This window comes from Cnephaeus nilssonii (genome assembly GCF_951640355.1).
Source record: "Cnephaeus nilssonii genome assembly, chromosome: 15".
In the NCBI taxonomy this organism is placed as follows: domain Eukaryota; kingdom Metazoa; phylum Chordata; class Mammalia; order Chiroptera; family Vespertilionidae; genus Cnephaeus; species Cnephaeus nilssonii.
This window is the reverse complement of record NC_137086.1, coordinates 53,517,496-53,538,192: the sequence shown is the minus strand read 5'-3', so window position 1 is coordinate 53,538,192 and position 20,697 is coordinate 53,517,496. Positions and strand designations below refer to the sequence as shown.

Below are 20,697 nucleotides of genomic sequence, written 5' to 3'. Positions count from 1 at the left end.
CTGAGTGCCCGGTGCTCTGAGAGCAGGGCTGCCTCCAACAAAGGATGACAGGTACTAGCCAAACATCCCTCCAGGGCTTGAAGCCCTTTTTGGGCTAAAGAACTGACTGATCTGATCATTTCATACTTCTCCCACTCAGAGTCTGGTTTGAAATTTGATTCCTTAGGGGATGGGGGTGGGGAGCATGTAAAGAATGGCTTTAAAAATGTTAGGAACAAAAAGAAAGCACCTGGAATTTCAAGGTTAACTAGGGTAAAGGAATGCATCTTTAAATATCTACTGGGTGCCAGATCATGACATATTCTCCTTTCCAGCCACGAACACATAGACCCAGTGGCCAGGTTCTTGGCCTGGGCTCCACTGCCCTCAGGCCAGCAGGCTTGGCAAGGAAGGATATGCCCTGGATATCAGCCTGGTGCCTTCAGCAGTCCAGGCCCATCTTCCCCAGTAGAGTAAGGCCATAGTGGAAGGTGCAGCGTCTAAGCAATGCAGCCGCACGGTGGGTCAAGAAACCTTTAATGAGGATCTGAGGTGCAAGAGGACGACGTGGAGGACCAATGCTTGGCCCCAGCTGCTTCATGTGTACATGGCTCCATGCAGGTTCTCCAGTCGGTGTTTCTCCTGCTGCTTGCGAGCCTGAAGGAAAGAGGCAGGGGCCATATCTGAAGGCCTGTGGATGAACGGATGGGCCAGCTATCATGGAACTGGCTCACACTGTTTTCAGGCCCCTGGCATCTGGGTGCTCCTCACCAAAGTTACTGAGAAAGCAGCCAGAGCCAGGGGACCTGAGGCCTACCCAGCTTTGCTGAGTTGGGAGATGAGAGCATCGAGGACAGCCAGAGGGAGCCACCCCCTCCACTTACCACCAGCTCCTACCTTATCCCGTTTGTGCTCTTCATAAGTATCATCATCAGTGGGCAGTTCATGGCGGCAGAGGGGGCAGGAATTTGTCTGGAAAAAACAGCAGTGTTCTAGCCAGCCCAGGTCTGGTCTTTATAAGCTAATATCCATCCCCTGCTCTCAATTCTCACCCTGACCCTTCTTCCTTCTCTGATTCCCCCAACAGTTCATAAAAATAAAGGGGCTGGAGAACTGGGCAGGGTGAGCAGTACCTTGCTTAGCCAGGGCAGAATGCAGTTGGAATGGAAGAAGTGATGGCAAGGCATCTCAATGGCAGTCTCCTCCTCCTCGAATTCCAAAAGGCACACAGGGCACTTGAGCTCTTTAGGAGGGAGTGCTGATCAGGAGAGCTGCGACAGCCCCACCTCCCAGCTCCCACTCCTAAAGGTCACTTGCCCCAACCTGGCCTGGAAAACTGAAGGGCCAGTCCACAGTCTGGCTTGGGGGGCGGGGGGCGAGCAATGGGGTGGGGGTGAAGTCTGGCCGACCTGCCTCCAAGAGCAGAAAGAATTAGTGTTCTCACCAGACCGAGAGCCCCTGATGACTGTCCTGGGGAGGCTCTCAACCGCAGTCTTGGCAGCAGGTGGAGGCAGGTGGTGATCCCAATCTACTACCAACCCCAAGTCTTCAAAGTCCACACTGATGAAAAGAGACCTGCGCAGAAGGACGCAAGGTCAGAAAACCATACTACCTCTTGGCCTCCACAATTTACCCGGCGTCCATAGGTCAACACCCTCTCCAGCTAGTAACAGCTACCCCAATCAGCAGTGCTCATCAGGTTAAGAGCAGAGCGAGAAATGGTTTACAGCTGCTGTCACAGCCCCAACCACGCAGGCTGTTTATTCCCATTGTACAGATGAGGCAACAGGCTCCGAGGCCACGCAGGAATGACCTGGGAAGCCAGATTCCAAGTGGCAGTGCCGGCGAGCTTGTTGTTCCTCAGCCCTGTACTCCCCCGGCCACGCCCCCACGGCTCCCTTCGCCCACCTCCCAGCCCCCGCTCCTCCCGCCAGACTTCCCCTGGTCCACCAGCTCGTCTTCCCGAAACCCCCTACCCGGGAGGCCTCCGGCCGAGCCAAAGTATCCACTTCCCCTCAAATCGGGCCTCCGGACTAACTCCAGAACATTCACCCGTCCTCCCCAGAATCGGCCGCCCCAGCTAACCCGCCTTCCCCAGCTAGCCCCGACCCAGACACCTGCGCCCGGCCCCGCCGCCCGGCCCCGCGCATCCACCTCGCGATCTCCAGCAGGATGTTGGTTCGGGCCTCCCGCTCGGGGTCCAGCGGCTCGCAGTCGTGTTCGTCGAAGTAGGACGCCATCTCTGACACAGCAGCCCCCAGACCCCGCGGACTGCGGCTTCGCGGCTCCGGCCAATAAACTAGCGAGGTGAGAGAAGGTGGCCAATCATAGCACCCGGAAGGCGGACACCGTGGGTCCTTACACGCACGGAAAGCGGAAGTATTAACGCTCTCACCTCTCATTGGCTTGAGTAAGTCAGGTGACCAAAGGCTAAAGCCAATGGCAGGGGCCGGGGCTGATTAGAAAACTTTTATTTTGGAATCCGAGCCAAGAGTAGATAGGTACAAGGAGTGACGTATTTGCGCCCTGAAAAGCCTGGTGTTTGGGATGTAGGGTGTCCTCAGTCGGCTCTGCGGCTCAGAGGGTCTCGGCAATGCAGATGCTGAAGGCCTCTCAGGCGGAGGTGCTGGTCCGGGGGCACTCTGCAGAGTCTTAACAGTCCAGGGGGAGAAGGAGTCGGCGCTTCCCGCTGCCCTGCCCTGGGTCCACCGGGCACTAATGCACCCCCTGCACCCCCTGAGCTCTAGTTGGTTCAGGAGTTGGTTCTTGAATCCTCCCCTATCTCCCCCCTCCCCCCCAAAAAACACACACACACACCTTTCTGCTCATTTCCAACCAAGAAAGGGAGTATCCCTGATGGGGAACCTGGGGCCTTACCTGCTCCTGGCTATCAGTGTGACCTTCAGCCCATTGCTCAACTTCTTCCCTTGTTCCTGTAGAATTAGCGGCTTGATAAAATAAGTAGTTTGTGTTAAGGTCCCGGCAGGAGGTACTCAGGAGGCCAAAAGTGGTAAAGAATTATTAATTTATTAGGTCATCAGAAAATCAGATGAGCTGAGCCCCCAAATGGTGCCAGCACCCAGAGAGGAGGAGCTAGACTCTAGGCGGGCTTTTTCAGCAGGCAATTGCGAATCCTGGGCACGTAAGAAGGAGAAGTTACTGATCTCAGCAAATGGGATGTGGTCTCAGCAAATGGGATGTGGTCTAAGCAAAAGGGATGTGGTCTAAGCAAAAGGGAATGTGGGTTTGGGAAATGATCTAAAGGTCAGTTTCCCATGGGAGGTGATATCGATTCGATTATTTGATCAGATCTAATAGATTGCATACCTGACTAGCCATGAGTCTCCTGGAGAGGGGTTTCAGCTTCAGGAAAAAAAAAAATCGTTTTAGATTTAACCCTCAAAGATTCAGATTTAACTGATCTAGGCCTGGGTGTGGTATTTTTATAAGTTCTACATGTGATTCTAACATGAGGCAGGGATGAGGACCACAGCACTAAATGATTTGATTGACAGCTACCATTTATTTGCCACCTAGAACCCTTACATTGGTGGATATGGGAGATAAATATTATTATCCCTTTTACACACGTAAAACCCAAGCCAAGGAAGTGACTTGCCCAAGTCACACGTGGCCTCTAAGTGAAGGCCAAGTGCTCTCCTCCATCTTTCCCAGGGCCAGGAAGATGGTAATGAGCTCCCTGGGAGTGTTACCAGACAAGGACCTGGCCGGAGCTGGTCTGCTGGACAGGCTGTAGTCTGTGGGCTCTTGACTTCGTGTAGGAAAGATTTCACAACGCAAGTCCAGGTGCTTTTGAGGATATGTTTATTAAAGCTGGGGGAAGTGAAACAAAGAACGGCTCAGGATGGAAGAAGCCATAGGAGAGAGCCTAGGCGCCCGGGGCTGCTTTGGCTCTCTGAAAGAAGTGAGCCAAGGTGAGGCTGCTGTCAGCTCACTGGAGAGTTAGAGAAAGGGGGGCCTTGGGGAGAGGTTCAGGGCAGGGCATTAGCCTTGGATGAGCTCCCCCTGCCCGGTGCTCCCCTGGTTACAATTCTCACGGGGTTCCTTAGATTTTAGGAGATGCAGGCCTCGGGGAAAGAAGAGGGGGGAGGAAAGGTGCGGACATATTCCTTTAAGGGAGAGTGTGCACTGGGGTCCTACGTTTCGAGGGTTTTAAAGGCTGGGAGTGTAGGGGAAGTTTTAGGGAAGGATCTCCATAGAATATTCCTCAGCTTTTCCAGGTGTATCCTTTCAGGGTTGTGATCTCCACTGATTGGTCGGAGCCAGGGCAGAGGGTCATTAGTAATCGAAGCTGGTCCTGGTGTCACCATCTGGTTTTGCTGTTTTTCCTAAGCCTGGAGCTGAAATACAGCTGAGGCCTACGTGTTACCTCTAGGGAGGAAAGGTCAGGGAGGTCTAAACTGCACAGATACCGGCCATCGATATGCCAAGGCAGGAAAAGCCACCCTGGGTTTGAGGTCTGGCACCAATTTTGCTCATTGCTAGGCACTCGGGGCTTTCTGCCCTAGTGACCTTCTGTAACTTGGCGGGAAATGCTTGGCCAGTTTGTTCAGCTCTCTGTCTCAGTTTCCCCATTCCACTTGCCAAGGGATTTTCCTAGCTTACTATCCTACCTCAGAAGTAATGAGCTCTGGTGAGGGGTCCACACAGCTCTCAGGTTTGTTCTTATTTCTCTTCCAGTAGCCCTCTCTCTACTTAACTAGGAACTGCTTCTGTTACACACTTGACCCTGAATTCCCCTTCCTTCCCACACTTGAGTTTGAAATGCAGTTAAGTCGCCCAGGCTTGGGTTACTCTGCGTCCACGGTCTTGGCAGGGCCTTCTTTCCTTCTCCCGTGGCCTTTACCCAGTGATCTTTCCTGTGGCCCCGAAGGCACTGCCTACTTGGCCCTGTGTAGCCCTGGAGCTTTAAAAAGCCCAAATTCTCGCCTACAGGGCAAACTCCAAGTCATCCTTTGTGACTGCATTACAACACCACAGAAACCCTTCCCGGTTTCACCGCCACCCACCTCATCTGTGATCTGATGCAAAGCTTGAGGAAAACCAGGGGCAGAGAAATTGGGAAGGAGGAAGTGTTCAGTGGACAAAAAGTCTAGCCTCTCACCTTGTGATATAAAAATCTCTGAAGTGCTTTCCTCTTTGTCATCCCATCTGGAGTCCCATTGGTCCTCTGAGCACCCCCAACACATCAGAATAATAACAGATTTCATTCTCAGGGAAACTGGCTCAGAGGACACCAGTTGAAGGGTCTGGTTTGGGGGCTGTTGTGCCTTTACACCTGCACTCCAGAAGGACCTGTCTGTGTAGGGTTGGATCAAGTAGGGAAGTGAGAGGAAGAGGCCATTTCCCCAGGATGGAGGCCTTGGGGTGGTAGCCTTTCTTTTTTTTTTTTTTTTTTTAATATATTTTATTGATTTTTTACAGAGAGGAAGAGAGAGGGATAGAGAGCTAGAAACATCGATGAGAGAGAAACATCGATCAGCTGCCTCCTGCACACCCCCCACTGGGGATGTGCCCGCAACCAAGGTACATGCCCTTGACCGGAATCGAACCCGGGACCCCTGAGTCCGCAGGCCGACGCTCTATCCACTGAGCCAAACCGGTCTCGGCAAGGGTGGTAGCCTTTCTAAGCAGCCCAACGGGTAGTAGCAGAGTAGAATGAACAACCTGGAGACCTTCAAACAAACACACACACACACCAGCTATTAACCAAACAGCACTTTTTAAAGACGCATGCATATTAACATAACACAGTTCAACCCCAGCAGGAAGTACATAACCCAAGAGATGTTCTCCGAGTGCTTCTTCTGGGCCAGGGTCTTGGTTGTCTTGCAGAACTTTGAGCTCTGTAGATGTCCCCAGACATAGGACAGGAGTTAGTGGTTCCCTAGAGACCTGAAGCCAGTTCTTCCCAACCCCGCCCCAGCAAGGTGTAGTCTCCTCCTGCATCCTTTCCATCTGTATGCTCCCTCTCCCCACATAGCCTGCCCTGGAGACCTCCCAGCCTGACTCCTAGTTTCAGACACTGGTGTAGCCCTTAGCTTGCAGGCCTTTGGGCTAACCTCCAGTTAACAATGCCAGTTTTCAACTTTAGGAAGCTCCACAGCTTCAACCAAGGCCTTCCCATTGCCTATCTAGGCTAGGGGTCATCAAGAAACCCACAGGTCCCACCCTGGCCCTCAGGTCCCACGAAGGGCCGGGCCGGGAGGCACTGAGCACAGCCTATGAGCTCCCTATCAGGGCTCCTGATAGCCTCTCCCTCCCCCCTCCCTGCTTCCCCAGGCCTCACACCTTGTTCCGGAGTTGGTCTGAACGCTGCTCCAGATCCGAGAGTTTCCCATCGCGCTCCACAATATTCCAACAGTTGCTGATCAGGATTCTGGTCACCTCCTTCACCTCCTGCTGGCACTGCTCCAACTCATTCCCTGCCTGGGCACAAAGCCCAAGGTCAGGGCTGAATGAAGCCCCCACCCGGCCCTCACCTGGTACTGAACTCTAGAGGTCTCCTTGCTCAGTGTGTGTGTGTGTGTGTGTGTGTGTGTGTGTGTGTGTGTGTGTGATGTATGGCAGGGGAAACAGCATCTTTCATGTAAGGATATATGTGTGGAGTAAAGGGCCAACCTCCTGGGTGTGTGTGGCTTACCTTGGTCTCACAGGCCCCACCTCTTGCCCATCAAAGCAGGTCCTAGGTTAGCCAGCTTCCTCTAAGGTGCCCCAGGATGGGACCTTCCCAGAACCCCACCCTTCCACAAAGCAGGTACTTTTCTCACCTGCTCTAGGGTGGCCTCTAACCTATGGTTCTAGGATGGCACACTGGCCCTATGGCTTCCCCCAGCAAAGAAGAGGAAACCAAGCTACTTGGCTAGAGGCCAGAGAGAAAGATCCACCCCACAGAGCTAGAAATGTAATTCTGGACCATCACACGTCATCACCTCTGCCTAACCCACAGACACACACAAAGACACAAACAGATCAGATCTCCCTCCTTGGGCCTCTGAGTAGTCAGGCCAGTTCTGTCTCCTGGCCTGCCCTGCCCACATCAGTGCTCAAAGTTGAGTCCCTTTCTGCCTGGAACCTCAGCCTTCCCGGCCTCTGACCTTTGGCCTCCCAGCTAGCCAGGATCTTCCCTGGTGTCCAACTCACACAGATGAGATCAGGCTTGGATCTTACCCAACAAAACTACCCAGCTCATTTAAGACGACTGGGAAGGGAGGTGCAGGGTCCAATTTGGGGGAGGTTGGGAGGACAGGGGAGAGGAAAAAAGCATGGGTCACAAACAAGAAAAGAACTGGGCTTTGGACACATGCAACTGAGAGAGACCCAGGGCAGGAGGTCCTGGTGGGAGAGCTGGAGGTCCAGGAGCAGGTTGAGACACAGATCAGGGAGATGAATATGAGAGGATTAACAAACCACAGCAATCCCCTCCTCCCATTCTACTTCCCCGCAGCCCATCCCTCTTCTCCTCTCCTCTCCACAGAACATTGGCCACGCTCCCTTTCCTGCCATACCATATTGTCCATTGTCTACAGTAGACACTTTGGCACTTGACTGAATTCCACTTAAAACTGCAGAAAGGGAAGGTATCTGGTGGTCACAGCGGGCCACCTCCTACTCAGGCAAGAATCTTCATTCAGGATCCTTGCACACAACCTCGAGGCAACCCCAGCTCATGAGTCCGCCTCCCCAACTGGGCCACAAGCTCCCAGAGGGAGGGCAGGGCCCCGTGCCCTTCTTTTGTCTGCCTGAAATCAGGGCCCCGGGACACCAGCACAGTGCTGACCATTGCAAGGACTCGGTGAGTGAGTCATTTGCATTATAGCCTGTCCAAAAGCAACTCTTATTTTCAAGAGCCGTTAACCCCGGCGTGTTTATCTAGCCCAGCTGGAGTTTCGAGGGGTAGCATCTAAAACCCGAGTAGGTCAATATGTGCTCATGAGCTAGAAAAGAAGTATTTGCTTCAAGAGGCAAACCATGGTAGATGGGTATACTCACCGGCCAGGGGAAGCAGTTCCGAGGAACAAGGAGGAATAACAAAGAGAGCAGGGAAACCGTGCTCATCTCTACCACATCATGACCACTACTATGATGACTAGATTATTCAACAAGGTTCCATTATGTGGAGTCGCTCGCGTTCAAACAGTACAAGGCATCTGCACATTCAAATTGTCCAAGGCAAAAAGTTGGGAATGGACAAAGGTTTGAAAATGAAATCACTGCTAGAGGTTGGTGGGACGTTGGATATTTATTTTTTCTACTCTGAGGACTACAGCTGTTGTTTTTCTCCTACATGGGGTGACATTGGGTCACATTCTCTAGGAGAGCTGGCTGTACCTCCCACTGCAGTCTGCAGCCTCCTTCCCCCACTGGGCACCAGGCCTGTCTGGACCCCAGATGGGTCCAGGCCTAAAGGAACACATTCGCTCCCAGGAACACAGAGGCCTCAGACTCAAGTCTCTGGCTCTCCTTGGCCCCATTCAACTAAAGAACTACAGGATGTGGAAGGAGGTAGCGACCAGAGATCAAGGCCAAGCTGCCTGCTGCCACATTGAACGCAGCCTAGTGCCTGGAACACAGAGAAATTTGGGAAATATTTTCTGAATGAATTGTGCCTATTCTTAAGAAGATCCCTAAAGGCTGAGGAAAGAGACATATAAAATACAATTAGAAAAGAGTAAAGAGTTACACTGGGAAATGCAAATAGGGAGTATTGGAGCTGCCCACAGAGGAGTGATTCCTGAGAACCTTCATAGAGTGGGTGGGGTGAGCCCTTAAAGAATGTGGTGGAGCTGGGGCATTCTTGAGGACTAGGCAGAGGGTAAGGGTGGAGCGGCAGGGTGGGCCAGAGAAAAGTCAAGAAGAGGAAGCGCAGGCCCTGAATGGGCCCCTCAGTGGTTAGAGTGTTGTCCCGATATGCCAAAGTTGCAGGTTTGGGCACATACAAGAATCAATCAAATGAATGCATAAATAAATGGAACAAAAATCAATCAATCAATATATATATATCTCTCTCTCTCAAATCAATAAAAATAATAAAATAAATTTTAGAAGAGAAGAGAAAGCTCACTTGGAGGGAGGGATTAGGTCTCTGAGCCAAGGGTGACACTGCAGAGGTGCTTCAGGATAATTTATCTGTTGGTGGTAGGCTGGCATGTCTGGAAGTGAGAAAACTTAAAACAGAGAGGCCAGCCAGACAGGGTGAGAAGAGAAGTGCCATCAGAGTGAGCTGTCCACTGGGGGCGGGGCAGGGGGGTGGGGGGGAGGCAGAGAATGTAGAGGATGGGTGGGGGAGAGAGGCACTTCCAAGCCCTTCCAGGGCCTGAAGGGCTTGAGGTTGTGAGCAGGGGGAGAGCAGGGAGCAGTGTAGTTGGCAGACAGAGAGTGGAAGTTATACAGGAAATGTTATCGACAGTTATCCTCTGTACAGAATATCCCTCCTTTGACACTCAAATGTCCCATCAGATTTTTCCAGGCCAAATGCCCTTGGTTCCTCTGAAAACAAAGCTCTCAAACTCTCCCTAACTCTGCTATCACCCCTCCCTCTTGGTTAGCGCCTAAGAAACCCTATTCTAGTTGTCATCATTGTGGCCAGATGGACCTGGGCAGCAACCAGGTAGATCAACTCCTTCCTCAGGAGGCACTCACCTGAGTTCAGAGACTAGGATCAGGGCTCTCTGCATTGCAGCCCTGAGTTCCTTCAAATCCTGCCTCTGCCATTCACCAGCTGAGTACTGAAGACAAGGACATGACCTTTCTAACCTTCCACTTCCTCATCTATAAAGTGATGACAATAATAATATCTACCATAATGTTAGCTAAGGCATGTGACATATTATAAATAGCATGCTTAGCACAATACCTGACACACCCTAGACCAGGCGTCCTCAAACTACGGCCCGCGGGCCACATGCGGGTGTTTTTGCCGTTTTGTTTTTTAACTTCAAAATAAGATATGTGCAGTGTGCATAGGAATTTGTTCATAGTTTTTTTTTAAACTATAGTCCGGCCCTCCAATGGTCTGAGGGACAATGAACTGGCCCCCTGTTTAGAAAGTTTGAGGACCCCTGCCCTAGACACTCGATAAATAATAGCTATTCTTACTGATTTAGCCCAACTTTTCCTAGCTTTTTTTTTTTTTTTTAACAGTCAGATCCCAAGCACTACACAATACTGGTGCTCAATAAAATCTTTTAGATATTTTTACAAAATATACATCCAAACTAGCTCTTCTTTATGGTAAATGTGTGCCCTTAATTATTTCTAACCTAAATACAGAACTTTATTAATCTTTGAAAATATATTTTATTGATTTTCTACAGAGAGGAAGGGAGAGGGATAGAGAGTTAGAAACATGGATGAGAGAGAAACATCAATCAGCTGCCTCCTCCACATACTGGGGATGTGCCCACAACCAAGGTACATGCCCTTGACCCGAATCGAACCTGGGACCCTTCAGTCCGCAGGCCGGCGCTCTATCCACTGAGCAAAACCGGTCAGGGTCTAAAATAGAACTTTACATGAGCCTTTGAGAACTTGCATCTAGTTTATTTCCATCAGGCACTACAGGCTAGTGAAGTTTTACCTCTTGACAGTAGTAACAGCCACCATTCAATGGACACTATTCTAAGCCAAGCACTGTGCTAGCTGTCAGTTCACTTTATCTCATTTAATCCTCACAATAATTCATTGAAGACAATATAGTACTCTTATCCCAGTTTTATAAGTAACTGAGGCTCACTGGGGTTAAATCACCTGTGCAAGGTCACAGAGCCAGTGAGGAAAAGACCTGAGAGTTGAACCAACATAGACTCCAAGGACCACATTCTGAATACTTGTGCTAACCTGAATGCAGGCAAAGGGAGGCCAAATGCTTTAGCTGACTGGCTAACGACTCAGCAGGCCTTTTGATGCTGCCAACTCAACTTGTATGCATATGAAGAAGGCCAAAACCCAAATTCTTTGGACAGTACATGAGAGAGGACCATCTAAAAGATGAATGAATTCACGTCATTATCCATTCAATTTCCATCTTTCCTGTCACTATTCCTACTCTACCCCTGATAGCCATCATTATGTCCAGCACAACGGAAACACAAAGAAATATTTGATTGAATGAATCAGAGAAGGAAAAGGAAGAAGGACCAGGTAGGGAAGGGGGATGGGAAAAAGGAAGAGAACGAGCTGTGGGCAGAGAAAGGGGCAAGCGGGAAAGAACAGAGGAATGGGGACAGGAGATGGTGGGGGGCCGGGGGGGAGATCAATGTATTCTTCCCAAGCTCTGATCTACCATTTGCCTCCAATGAACCCGTGAGAGTCCCAGAATTTCCCAGTTTCCCCCAAATACATTATCCTGCCCTCCGTTTTCATTTCAGGAGTTCTTTCTTCTCCCCAAATGCTAGCCCCTCTCCCCGCGTGATCCCTTGCCCTGCACACTGGGAAGTGGACTCTGGACCCTGTCCCATCCTCAGGGCCTCCCTCAGTTTCCTGGCGTGGCCTTACAGCTCAGCACTACCTTCCTGCCCAGCTTCCTCTTCCTGCCTCCAGTTCCCCGGAGATGAGGCCATCCAGGCCTGGCCACCCCTAGCCGGGCCCTTCCATCGCACCTCTGCCAGCTTCCCTGCAGCAGCACCTGAAAGCACCAGGCCCGCTTCCCGCTGGGCCCATCTTCCCGAGGGGAGGGGAGGACAGCAACTGGCACCACCTGTTCCAGATACCTTTGCCTTGGAGATGGCGAGTGAGGGCAGAGGCCAGAATCTGCAGCCAGGGTGGCGGAGTGGCGATGACTCAACTCAGGAATGTGTCCCCAGATAGGGGTTAGAAGGAAGGCCTATGCCACACTCCGATAACTTCAGTGGAACTTTTATAAGCAACTTCCTTCCTCTTTCACCCCCCAAAACCTGCCACGGGCTGGTTCAATCTCCAACCACCCCATCTGCTCAGGTTCCTACTTCCCCAACGGGGGCTGGACTCCTCACAGCCCCAGGGAGGGCCGATGCGGTCAGCACATTACCTACCATTTCTCAGGAGGCGTGCCAGGCAGGTGGGTCTCTGCCATGCTATCTCCTTTCACCTCCCAGGAACCGACCGAGCAAGGCAGGTATCGCTGCCAATTTGTTCAGCTCTCTGTCTCAGTTTCCCCATTCCACTTGCCAAGGGATTTTCCTAGCTTACTATCCTACCTCAGAAGTAATGAGCTCTGGTGAGGGGTCCACACAGCTCTCAGGTTTGTTCTTATTTCTCTTCCAGTAGCCCTCTCTCTACTTAACTAGGAACTGCTTCTGTTACACACTTGACCCTGAATTCCCCTTCCTTCCCACACTTGAGTTTGAAATGCAGTTAAGTCGCCCAGGCTTGGGTTACTCTGCGTCCACGGTCTTGGCAGGGCCTTCTTTCCTTCTCCCGTGGCCTTTACCCAGTGATCTTTCCTGTGGCCCTGAAGGCACTGCCTACTTGGCCCTGTGTAGCCCTGGAGCTTTAAAAAGCCCAAATTCTCGCCTACAGGGCAAACTCCAAGTCATCCTTTGTGACTGCATCACAACACCACAGAAACCCTTCCCGGTTTCACCGCCACCCACCTCATCTGTGATCTGATGCAAAGCTTGAGGAAAACCAGGGGCAGAGAAATTGGGAAGGAGGAAGTGTTCAGAGGACAAAAAGTCTAGCCTCTCACCTTGTGATATAAAAATCTCTGAAGTGCTTCCCTCTTTGTCATCCCATCTGGAGTCCCGTTGGTCCTCTGAGCATCCCCAATACATCAGAATAATAACAGGTTTCATTCTCAGGGAAACTGGCTCAGAGGACACCAGATGAAGGGTCTGGTTTGGGGGCTGTTGTGCCTTTACACCTGCACTCCAGAAGGATCTGTCTGTGTAGGGTTGGATCAAGTAGGGAAGTGAGAGGAAGAGGCCATTTCCCCAGGATGGAGGCCTTGGGGTGGTAGCCTTTCTAAGCAGCCCAAGGGGTGGAAGCAGAGCAGAATGAACAACCTGGAGACCTTCACACACACACACACACACACACACACACACACACACACACACACACCAGCTGTTAACCAAACAGCACTTTTTAACCAAGCAGCAGCGTTTACTGAGCTTCAAGTGGGGCTGGCCTGCCATGGCCAGTGCAGCAGGCTGCCCTCAAGGGCCAGTCAGTGGTGTGATAGGAGATGCAAAGGTGCACACTTTGGGGCTGCCCTTAGGCGCTCACTGGGGTGGCTCAGATAGGAGCAAATGCCAATGTTCTTTGGAGACCAGAATCAGCCAGTGCGGCCATTCGGCCTCTCCTCCAGGCCCAGCTGGGTCAGTCCCCAGGCCCCGAGGCAGCCCCTGAGTCCTGGGCCTGTGGGCCACTGCTGCCCTCACTTCTCTGTGGGAGAAAGATGACCAGCAACACAATCAGGATGATGAGCAGGCCACCGGCCACCACCAGCCCCAAGCAGATACGCCAACGGATGTTCTCCCAGCGCTTCTTCTGGGCCAGGGTCTTGGTTGTCTTGCTGAAAGCTGAGCTCTGTAGATGTCCCCAGACATAGGACAGGAGTTAGTGGTTCCCTAGAGACCTGAAGCCAGTTCTTCCCAACCCCGCCCCAGCAAGGTATCGTCTCCTCCTGCATCCTTTCCATCTGTATGCTCCCTCTCCCCACATAGCCTGCCCTGGAGCCCTCCCCGCCTGACTCCTAGTCTCAGACACTGGTGTAGCCCTTAACTTGCAGGCCTTTGGGCTAACCTCCAGTTAACAATGCCAGTTTTCAACTTTAGAAAGCTCCACAGCTTCAAACCAAGGCCTTCCCATTGCCTATCTAGGCTAGGGGTCATCAAGAAACCCACAGGCCCCACCCTGGCCCTCAGGTCCCACGAAGGGCCTGGAGGCACAGAGCACAGCCTATGAGCTCCCTATCAGGGCTCCTGCTAGCCTCTCCCTCCCCCCTCCCTGCTTCCCCAGGCCTCACACCATGTTCAGGAGTTGGTCTGAACGCTGCTCCAGCTCCGAGAGTTTCCCATCGCGCTCCAGGACCTTGTCAAAGTTGTTGAGCATGATTTCCGTCACCTCATCCGCCTGCCGCTGGCACTGCTCCAACTCTTTCCCTGCCTGGGCACAAAGCCCAAGGTCAAGGCTGAAGGAAGCCCCCACCCGGCCCTCACCTGGTACTGAACTCTAGAGGTCTCCTTGCTCAGTGTGTGTGTGTGTGTGTGTGTGTGTGTGTGTGTGTGTGTGTGTGTGATGTATGGCAGGGGGAACAGCATCTTTCATGTAAGAATATATGTGTGGAGTAAAGGGCCAACCTCCTGGGTGTGTGTGGCTCACCTCGGTCTCACAGGCCCCTCCTCCTGCCCATCAAAGCAGGTCCTAGGTTAGCCAGCTTCCTCTAAGGTGCCCCAGGATGGGACCTTCCCAGAACCCCACCCTTCCACAAAGCAGGTACTTTTCTCACCTGCTCTAGGGTGGCCTCTAACCTATGGTTCTAGGATGGCACACTGGCCCTATGGCTTCTCCCAGCAAAGAAGAGGAAACCAAGCTACTTGGCTAGAGGCCAGAGAGAAAGATCCACCCCACAGAGCTAGAAATGTAATTCTGGACCATCACACGTCATCACCTCTGCCTAAGCCACAGACACACACAAAGACACAAACAGATCAGATCTCCCTCCTTGGGCCTCTGAGTAGTCAGGCCAGTTCTGCCTCCTGACCTGACCTGCCCACATCAGTGCTCAAAGTTGAGTCCCTTTCTGCCTGGAACCTCAGCCTTCCCGGCCTCTGACCTTTGGCCTCCCAGCTAGCCAGGATCTTCCCTGGTGTCCAACTCACACAGATGAGATCAGGCTTGGATCTTACCCAACAAAACTACCCAGCTCATTTAAGACGACTGGGAAGGGAGGTGCAGGGTCCAATTTGGGGGAGGTTGGGAGGACAGGGGAGAGGAAAAAAGCATGGGTCACAAACAAGAAAAGAACTGGGCTTTGGACACATGCAACTGAGAGAGACCCAGGGCAGGAGGTCCTGGTGGGAGAGCTGGAGGTCCAGGAGCAGGGTGAGACACAGATCAGGGAGATGAATATGAGAGGATTAACAAACCACAGCAATCCCCTCCTCCCATTCTACTTCCCCGCAGCCCATCCCTCTTCTCATCTCCTCTCCACAGAACATTGGCCAAGCTCCCTTTCCTGCCATACCATATTGTCCATTGTCTACAGTAGACACTTTGGCACTTGACTGAATTCCACTTAAAACCACAGAAAGGGAAGGTATTTGGTGGTCACAGCGGGCCACCTCCTACTCAGGCAAGAATCTTCATTCAGGATCCTTGCACACAACCTCGAGGCAACCCCAGCTCATGAGTCCGCCTCCCCAACTGGGCCACAAGCTCCCAGAGGGAGGGCAGGGCCCCGTGCCCTTCTTTTGTCTGCCTGAAATCAGGGGCCCGGGACACCAGCACAGTGCTGACCATTGCAAGGACTCGGTGAGTGAGTCATTTGCATTATAGCCTGTCCAAAAGCAACTCTTATTTTCAAGAGCCGTTAACCCCGGCGTGTTTATCTAGCCCAGCTGGAGTTTCGAGGGGTAGCATCTAAAACCCAAGTAGGTCAATATTTGCTCATGAGCTAGAAAAGAAATATTTGCTTCAAGAGGCAAACCATGGTAGATGGGTATACTCACCGGCCAGGGAAAGCAGTACTGAGGAACAAGGAGGAATAACAAAGAGAGCAGGGAAACCGTGCTCATCTCTACCACATCATGACCACTACTATGATGACTAGATTATTCAACAAGGTTCCATTATGTGGAGTCTCTCGCGTTCAAACAGTACAAGGCATCTGCACATTCAAATTGTCCAAGGCAAAAAGTTGGGAATGGACAAAGATTTGAAAATGAGAATCACTGCTAGAGGTTGGTGGGACGTTGGATATTTATTTTTTCTACTCTGAAGACTACAGCTGTTGTTTTTCTCCTACATGGGGTGACATTGGGTCACATTCTCTAGGAGAGCTGGCTGTACCTCCCACTGCAGTCTGCAGCCTCCTTCCCCCACTGGGCACCAGGCCTGTCTGGACCCCAGATGGGTCCAGGCCTAAAGGAACACATTCGCTCCCAGGAACACAGAGGCCTCAGACTCAAGTCTCTGGCTCTCCTTGGCCCCATTCAACTAAAGAACTACAGGATGTGGAAGGAGGTAGCGACCAGAGATCAAGGCCAAGCTGCCTGCTGCCACATTGAATGCAGCCTAGTGTCTGGCACACAGAGACATTTGGGAAATATTTTCTGAATGAATTGTGCCTGTTCTTAAGAAGATCCCGCCCTAGCCGGTTTGGCTCAGTGGATAGAGTGTTGGCCTGCGGATTGAAGGGTCCCAGGTTCAATTCTGGCCAAGGGCATATGCCCGGGCTGCGGACTCGATCCCCGGTGGGAGGTGTGCAGGGGGCAGCCGATCAATGATTCTCTCTCATCATTTGTTTCTGTCTCTCTCTCTCCCTCTCCCTTCCTCTCTCTGTATTGTGTATGTATATATATATATATATATATATATATATATATATATATGAAGATCCCTAAAGGCTGAGGAAAGAGACATATACGATACAATTAGAGAAGAGTAAAGAGTTACACGGGGAGATGCAAATAGGGAGTATTGGAGCTGCCCACAGAGGAGTGATTCCTGAGAACCTTCATAGAGTGGGTGGGGTGAGCCCTTGAAGAATGGGGTGGAACTGGGGCATTCTTGAGGGCTAGGCAGAGGGTAAGGGTGGAGCGGCAGGGTGGGCCAGAGAAAAGTCAAGAAGAGGAAGCGCAGGCCCTGGCTGGGCAGCTCAGTGGTTAGAGTGTTGTCCCGATATGCCAAAGTTGCAGGTTTGGGCACATACAAGAATCAACCAAATGAATGCATAAATAAGTAGAACAAAAATCAATCTATCTCTTTCTTACTTTCTCTCTCTCAAATCAATAAAAAATAATAATAAAATAAATTTTAGAAGAGAAGAGAAAGCTCACTTGGAGGGAGGGATGGGATAGGTCTCTGAGCCAAGGGTGACACTGCAGAGGTGCTTCAGGATAATTTATCTGTTGGTGGTAGGCTGGCATGTCTGGAAGTGAGAAAACTTAAAACAGAGAGGCCAGCCAGACAGGGTGAGAAGAGAAGTGCCATCAGAGTGAGCTGTCCACTGGGGGCGGGGCAGGGGGGTGGGGGGGAGGCAGAGAATGTAGAGGATGGGTGGGGGGAGAGGCACTTCCAAGCCCTTCCAGGGCCTGAAGGGCTTGAGGTTGTGAGCAGGGGGAGAGCAGGGAGCAGTGTAGTTGGCAGACAGAGAGTGGAACTTATACAGGAAATGTTATCGACAGTTATCCTCTGTACAGAATATCCCTCCTTTGACACTCAAATGTCCCATCAGATTTTTCCAGGCCAAATGCCCTTGGTTCCTCTGAAAACAAAGCTCTCAAACTCTCCCTAACTCTCCTATCACCCCTCCCTCTTGGTTAGCGCCTAAGAAACCCTATTCTAGTTGTCATCATTGTGGCCAGATGGACCTGGGCAGCAACCAGGTAGATCAACTCCTTCCTCAGGAGGCACTCACCTGAGTTCAGAGACTAGGATCAGGGCTCTCTGCATTGCAGCCCTGAGTTCCTTCAAATCCTGCCTCTGCCATTCACCAGCTGAGTACTGAAGACCAAGGACATGACCTTTCTGACCTTCCACTTCCTCATCTATAAAGTGATGACAATAATAATATCTACCATAATGTTAGCTAAGGCATGTGACATATTATAAATAGCATGCTTAGCACAATACCTGACACACCCTAGACACTTGATAAATAATAGCTATTCTTACTGATTTAGCCCAACTTTTCCTAGCTTTTTTTTTTTTTTAACAGTCAGATCCCAAGCACTACACAATACTGGTGCTCAATAAAATCTTTTAGATATTTTTACAAAATATACATCCAAGCTAGCTCTTCTTTATGGTAAATGTGTGCCCTTAATTGCTTCTAACCTAAATACAGAACTTTACATGGGCCTTTGAGAACCTGCATCTAGCCTTGACCGGTTTGGCTCAGTGAGTAGAGCATCGGCCTGTGGACTGAAGGGTCCCAGGTTCGATTCCGGCCAAGGGCACATGCCTGGGTTGCGGGCTCAGTCCCCGGTGGGGGGTGTTCAGGAGGCAGCCGGTCAGTGATTCTCTCTCATCATTGATGTTTCTGTCTCTCTCTCCCTCTCCCTTCCTCTCTGAAGTCAATAAAAATATATTTAAAAAAAAAGAAAAGAGAGAACCTGCATCTAGTTTATTTCCATCAGGCACTACAGGCTATTGAAGTTTTAACCCTTGACAGTAGTAACAGCCACCATTCAATGGACACTACTCTAAGCCAAGCACTGTGCTAGCTGTCAATTCACTTTAATCCCATTTAATACTCACAATAATTCATTGAGGACAGTACTATTATCCCAGTTTTATAAGAAACTGAGGCTCAGAGGGGTTAAATCACCTGTGCTAGGTCACAGAGCCAGTGAGGAAAAGACATGAGAGTTGAACCAACATAGACTCCAAGGACCACATTCTGAATACTTGTGCTAACCTGAATGCAGGCAAAGGGAGGCCAAATGCTTTAGCTGACTGGCTAACGACTCAGCAGGCCTTTTGATGCTGCCAACTCAACTTGTATGCATATGAAGAAGGCCAAAACCCAAATTCTTTGGGCAGTACATGAGAGAGGACCATCTAAAACAGTGGTTCTCAACCTTTCTAATGCCGAGACCCTTTAATACAGTTCCTCATGTTGTGGTGACCCCCAACCATAAAATTATTTTCGTTGCTACTTCATAAATGTAATTTTGCTACTGTTAATGAATCGTAATGTAAATATCTGTGTTTTCCCATGGTCTTAGGCTCTACACTGCTAGCAGGGTCGCCTAAGACCATCGGAAAACACAGCTATTTACATTACGATTCATAACAGTAGCAAAATTACAGTGATGAAGTAGCAACGAAAATAATTTTATGGTTGGGGGTCACCACAATATGAGGAACTGTATTAAAGGGTCACGGCATTAGAAAGGTTGAGAACCACTGATCTAAAAGGTGAATGAATTCAAGTCATTATCCATTCAATTTCCATCTTTCCTGTCACTAGTCCTACTCTACCCCTGATAGCCATCATTATGTCCAGCACAACGGAAACACAAAGAAATATTTGATTGAATGAATCAGAGAAGGAAAAGGAAGAAGGACCAGGTAGGGAAGGGGGATGGGAAAAAGGAAGAGAACGAGCTGTGGGCAGAGAAAGGGGCAAGCGGGAAAGAACAGAGGAATGGGGACAGCAGATGGTGGGGGGCCGGGGGGAGATCAATGTATTCTTCCCAAGCTCTGATCTACCATTTGCCTCCAATGAACCCGTGAGAGTCCCAGAGTTTCCCAGTTTCCCCCAAATACATTATCCTGCCCTCCGTTTTCATTTCAGGAGTTCTTTCTTCTCCCCAAATGCTAGCCCCTCTCCCCGCGTGATCCCTTGCCCTGCACACTGGGAAGTGGGCTCTGGACTCTGTCCCATCCTCAGGGCCTCCCTCAGTTTCCTGGCGTGGCCTTACAGCTCAGCACTACCTTCCTGCCCAGCTTCCTCTTCCTGCCTCCAGTTCCCCGGAGAGGAGGCCATCCAGGCCTGGCCACCCCTAGCCGGGCCCTTCCATCGCACCTCTGCCAGCTTCCCTGCAGCAGCACCTGAAAGCACCAGGCCCGCTTCCCGCTGGGCCCATCTTCCCGAGGGGAGGGGAGGACAGCAACTGGCACCACCTGTTCCAGATACCTTTGCCTTGGAGATGGCGAGTGAGGGCAGAGGCCAGAATCTGCAGCCAGGGTGGCGGAGTGGCGATGACTCAACTCAGGAATGTGTCCCCAGATAGGGGTTAGAAGGAAGGCCTATGCCACACTCCGATAACTTCAGTGGAACTTTTATAAGCAACTTCCTTCCTCTTTCACCCCCCAAAACCTGCCACGGGCTGGTTCAATCTCCAACCACCCCATCTGCTCAGGTTCCTACTTCCCCAACGGGGGGCTTGACGCCTCACAGCCCCAGGGAGGGCCCAGGCGGCCAGCACATTACCTACCACTTCTCAGGAGGCGTGCCAGGCAGGCGGGTCTCTGCCATGCTATCTCCTTTCACCTCCCACGGACCGACCGACCGAGCAAGGCAGGTATCGCTGACCCACTTCTCGGGGGAGGAAAAGGAGGCTCAGGGAGGTTAAGTGACTTGCCCCGGGTCACAGAGCCCTAAGTGGCCACCACCAGGATCGCAGCCTGACCCTGCAGCCGGTGCTGGTAATCCCCTGGCTCAGAAAGTGGACCCAAGTCCCGCTCACTCCGCGCGGGGCCGCCGGGATGGGGCTCAGGCCACACGTGCCCTCCCTCGCTCAAGGGCAGCGGAGGGGCTGACCCAGCCCGGCCCCAGCAGCGGTAGCCTCGCCCGGGGACTGCAGTCACGGAGGACGCCCCCACCCTCGGACAAGGACAACTGTCACACCCGCTGCTCGTCCTCTGCGCCTCGCCCCCCGGGCAGCCCACCCTCCCCGCGCGGGGACCTCACCATCGCTGCCGCCGCTGCCGGGCTCGCTCCTGCTCCTCTGCCCACAGAGTGGCCCCCGCGCCGAGCCCGGGAGGAAGCAGAGGGGCGGGGCGGGGCAGGGCGGGGCGGAGGGGGGGCGCCTTTCCCGACAA

The 20,697-nt window shown here is 51.7% G+C and overlaps 2 protein-coding genes across 3 annotated transcripts; both read right to left on the bottom strand.

Moving 5' to 3' along the window:
• Positions 1 to 72: 72 nt before the first annotated feature.
• On the bottom strand, positions 73 to 2,507 carry RNF181 (ring finger protein 181). The gene is made up of 6 exons (XM_079791984.1): positions 2,375 to 2,507; positions 2,134 to 2,278; positions 1,424 to 1,554; positions 1,113 to 1,222; positions 877 to 951; positions 73 to 636 (listed from the first exon to the last, which is right to left on the bottom strand). The coding sequence occupies exons 1-6, from the start codon at positions 2,379 to 2,381 to the stop codon at positions 577 to 579; spliced, it is 528 nt and encodes a 175-aa protein (XP_079648110.1). The 5' UTR covers positions 2,382 to 2,507; the 3' UTR covers positions 73 to 576.
• A 9,093-nt stretch (positions 2,508 to 11,600) lies between these two features.
• On the bottom strand, positions 11,601 to 20,674 carry VAMP5 (vesicle associated membrane protein 5). Of its 2 annotated transcripts, none has more exons than XM_079791985.1 (3): positions 20,567 to 20,674; positions 13,951 to 14,088; positions 11,601 to 13,509 (listed from the first exon to the last, which is right to left on the bottom strand). In XM_079791985.1, exons 1-3 carry the CDS (start codon positions 20,567 to 20,569, stop codon positions 13,300 to 13,302), a joined length of 351 nt encoding a protein of 116 aa, XP_079648111.1. In that variant the 5' UTR covers positions 20,570 to 20,674; the 3' UTR covers positions 11,601 to 13,299. The 2 variants fall into 2 exon arrangements, with proteins under 2 accessions (XP_079648111.1, XP_079648112.1); XM_079791986.1 differs by lacking the exon at positions 20,567 to 20,674 and adding an exon at positions 20,091 to 20,528.
• Between the last annotated feature and the right edge of the window lie 23 nt (positions 20,675 to 20,697).

Bases quoted from the DNA above. Each gene is read 5' to 3' on its own strand.
- VAMP5 (XM_079791985.1), bottom strand. The intron at 13,510-13,950 runs GTGTGAGGCCTG...GGACATCTACAG, and splicing joins CAGACCAACTCCTGAACATG to AGCTCAGCTTTCAGCAAGAC.
- RNF181 (XM_079791984.1), bottom strand. The intron at 1,555-2,133 runs GTGGATGCGCGG...CCTTCTGCGCAG, and splicing joins ATCCTGCTGGAGATCGCGAG to GTCTCTTTTCATCAGTGTGG. The intron at 952-1,112 runs GTACTGCTCACC...TGTTTTTTCCAG, and splicing joins TTCTGCCCTGGCTAAGCAAG to ACAAATTCCTGCCCCCTCTG.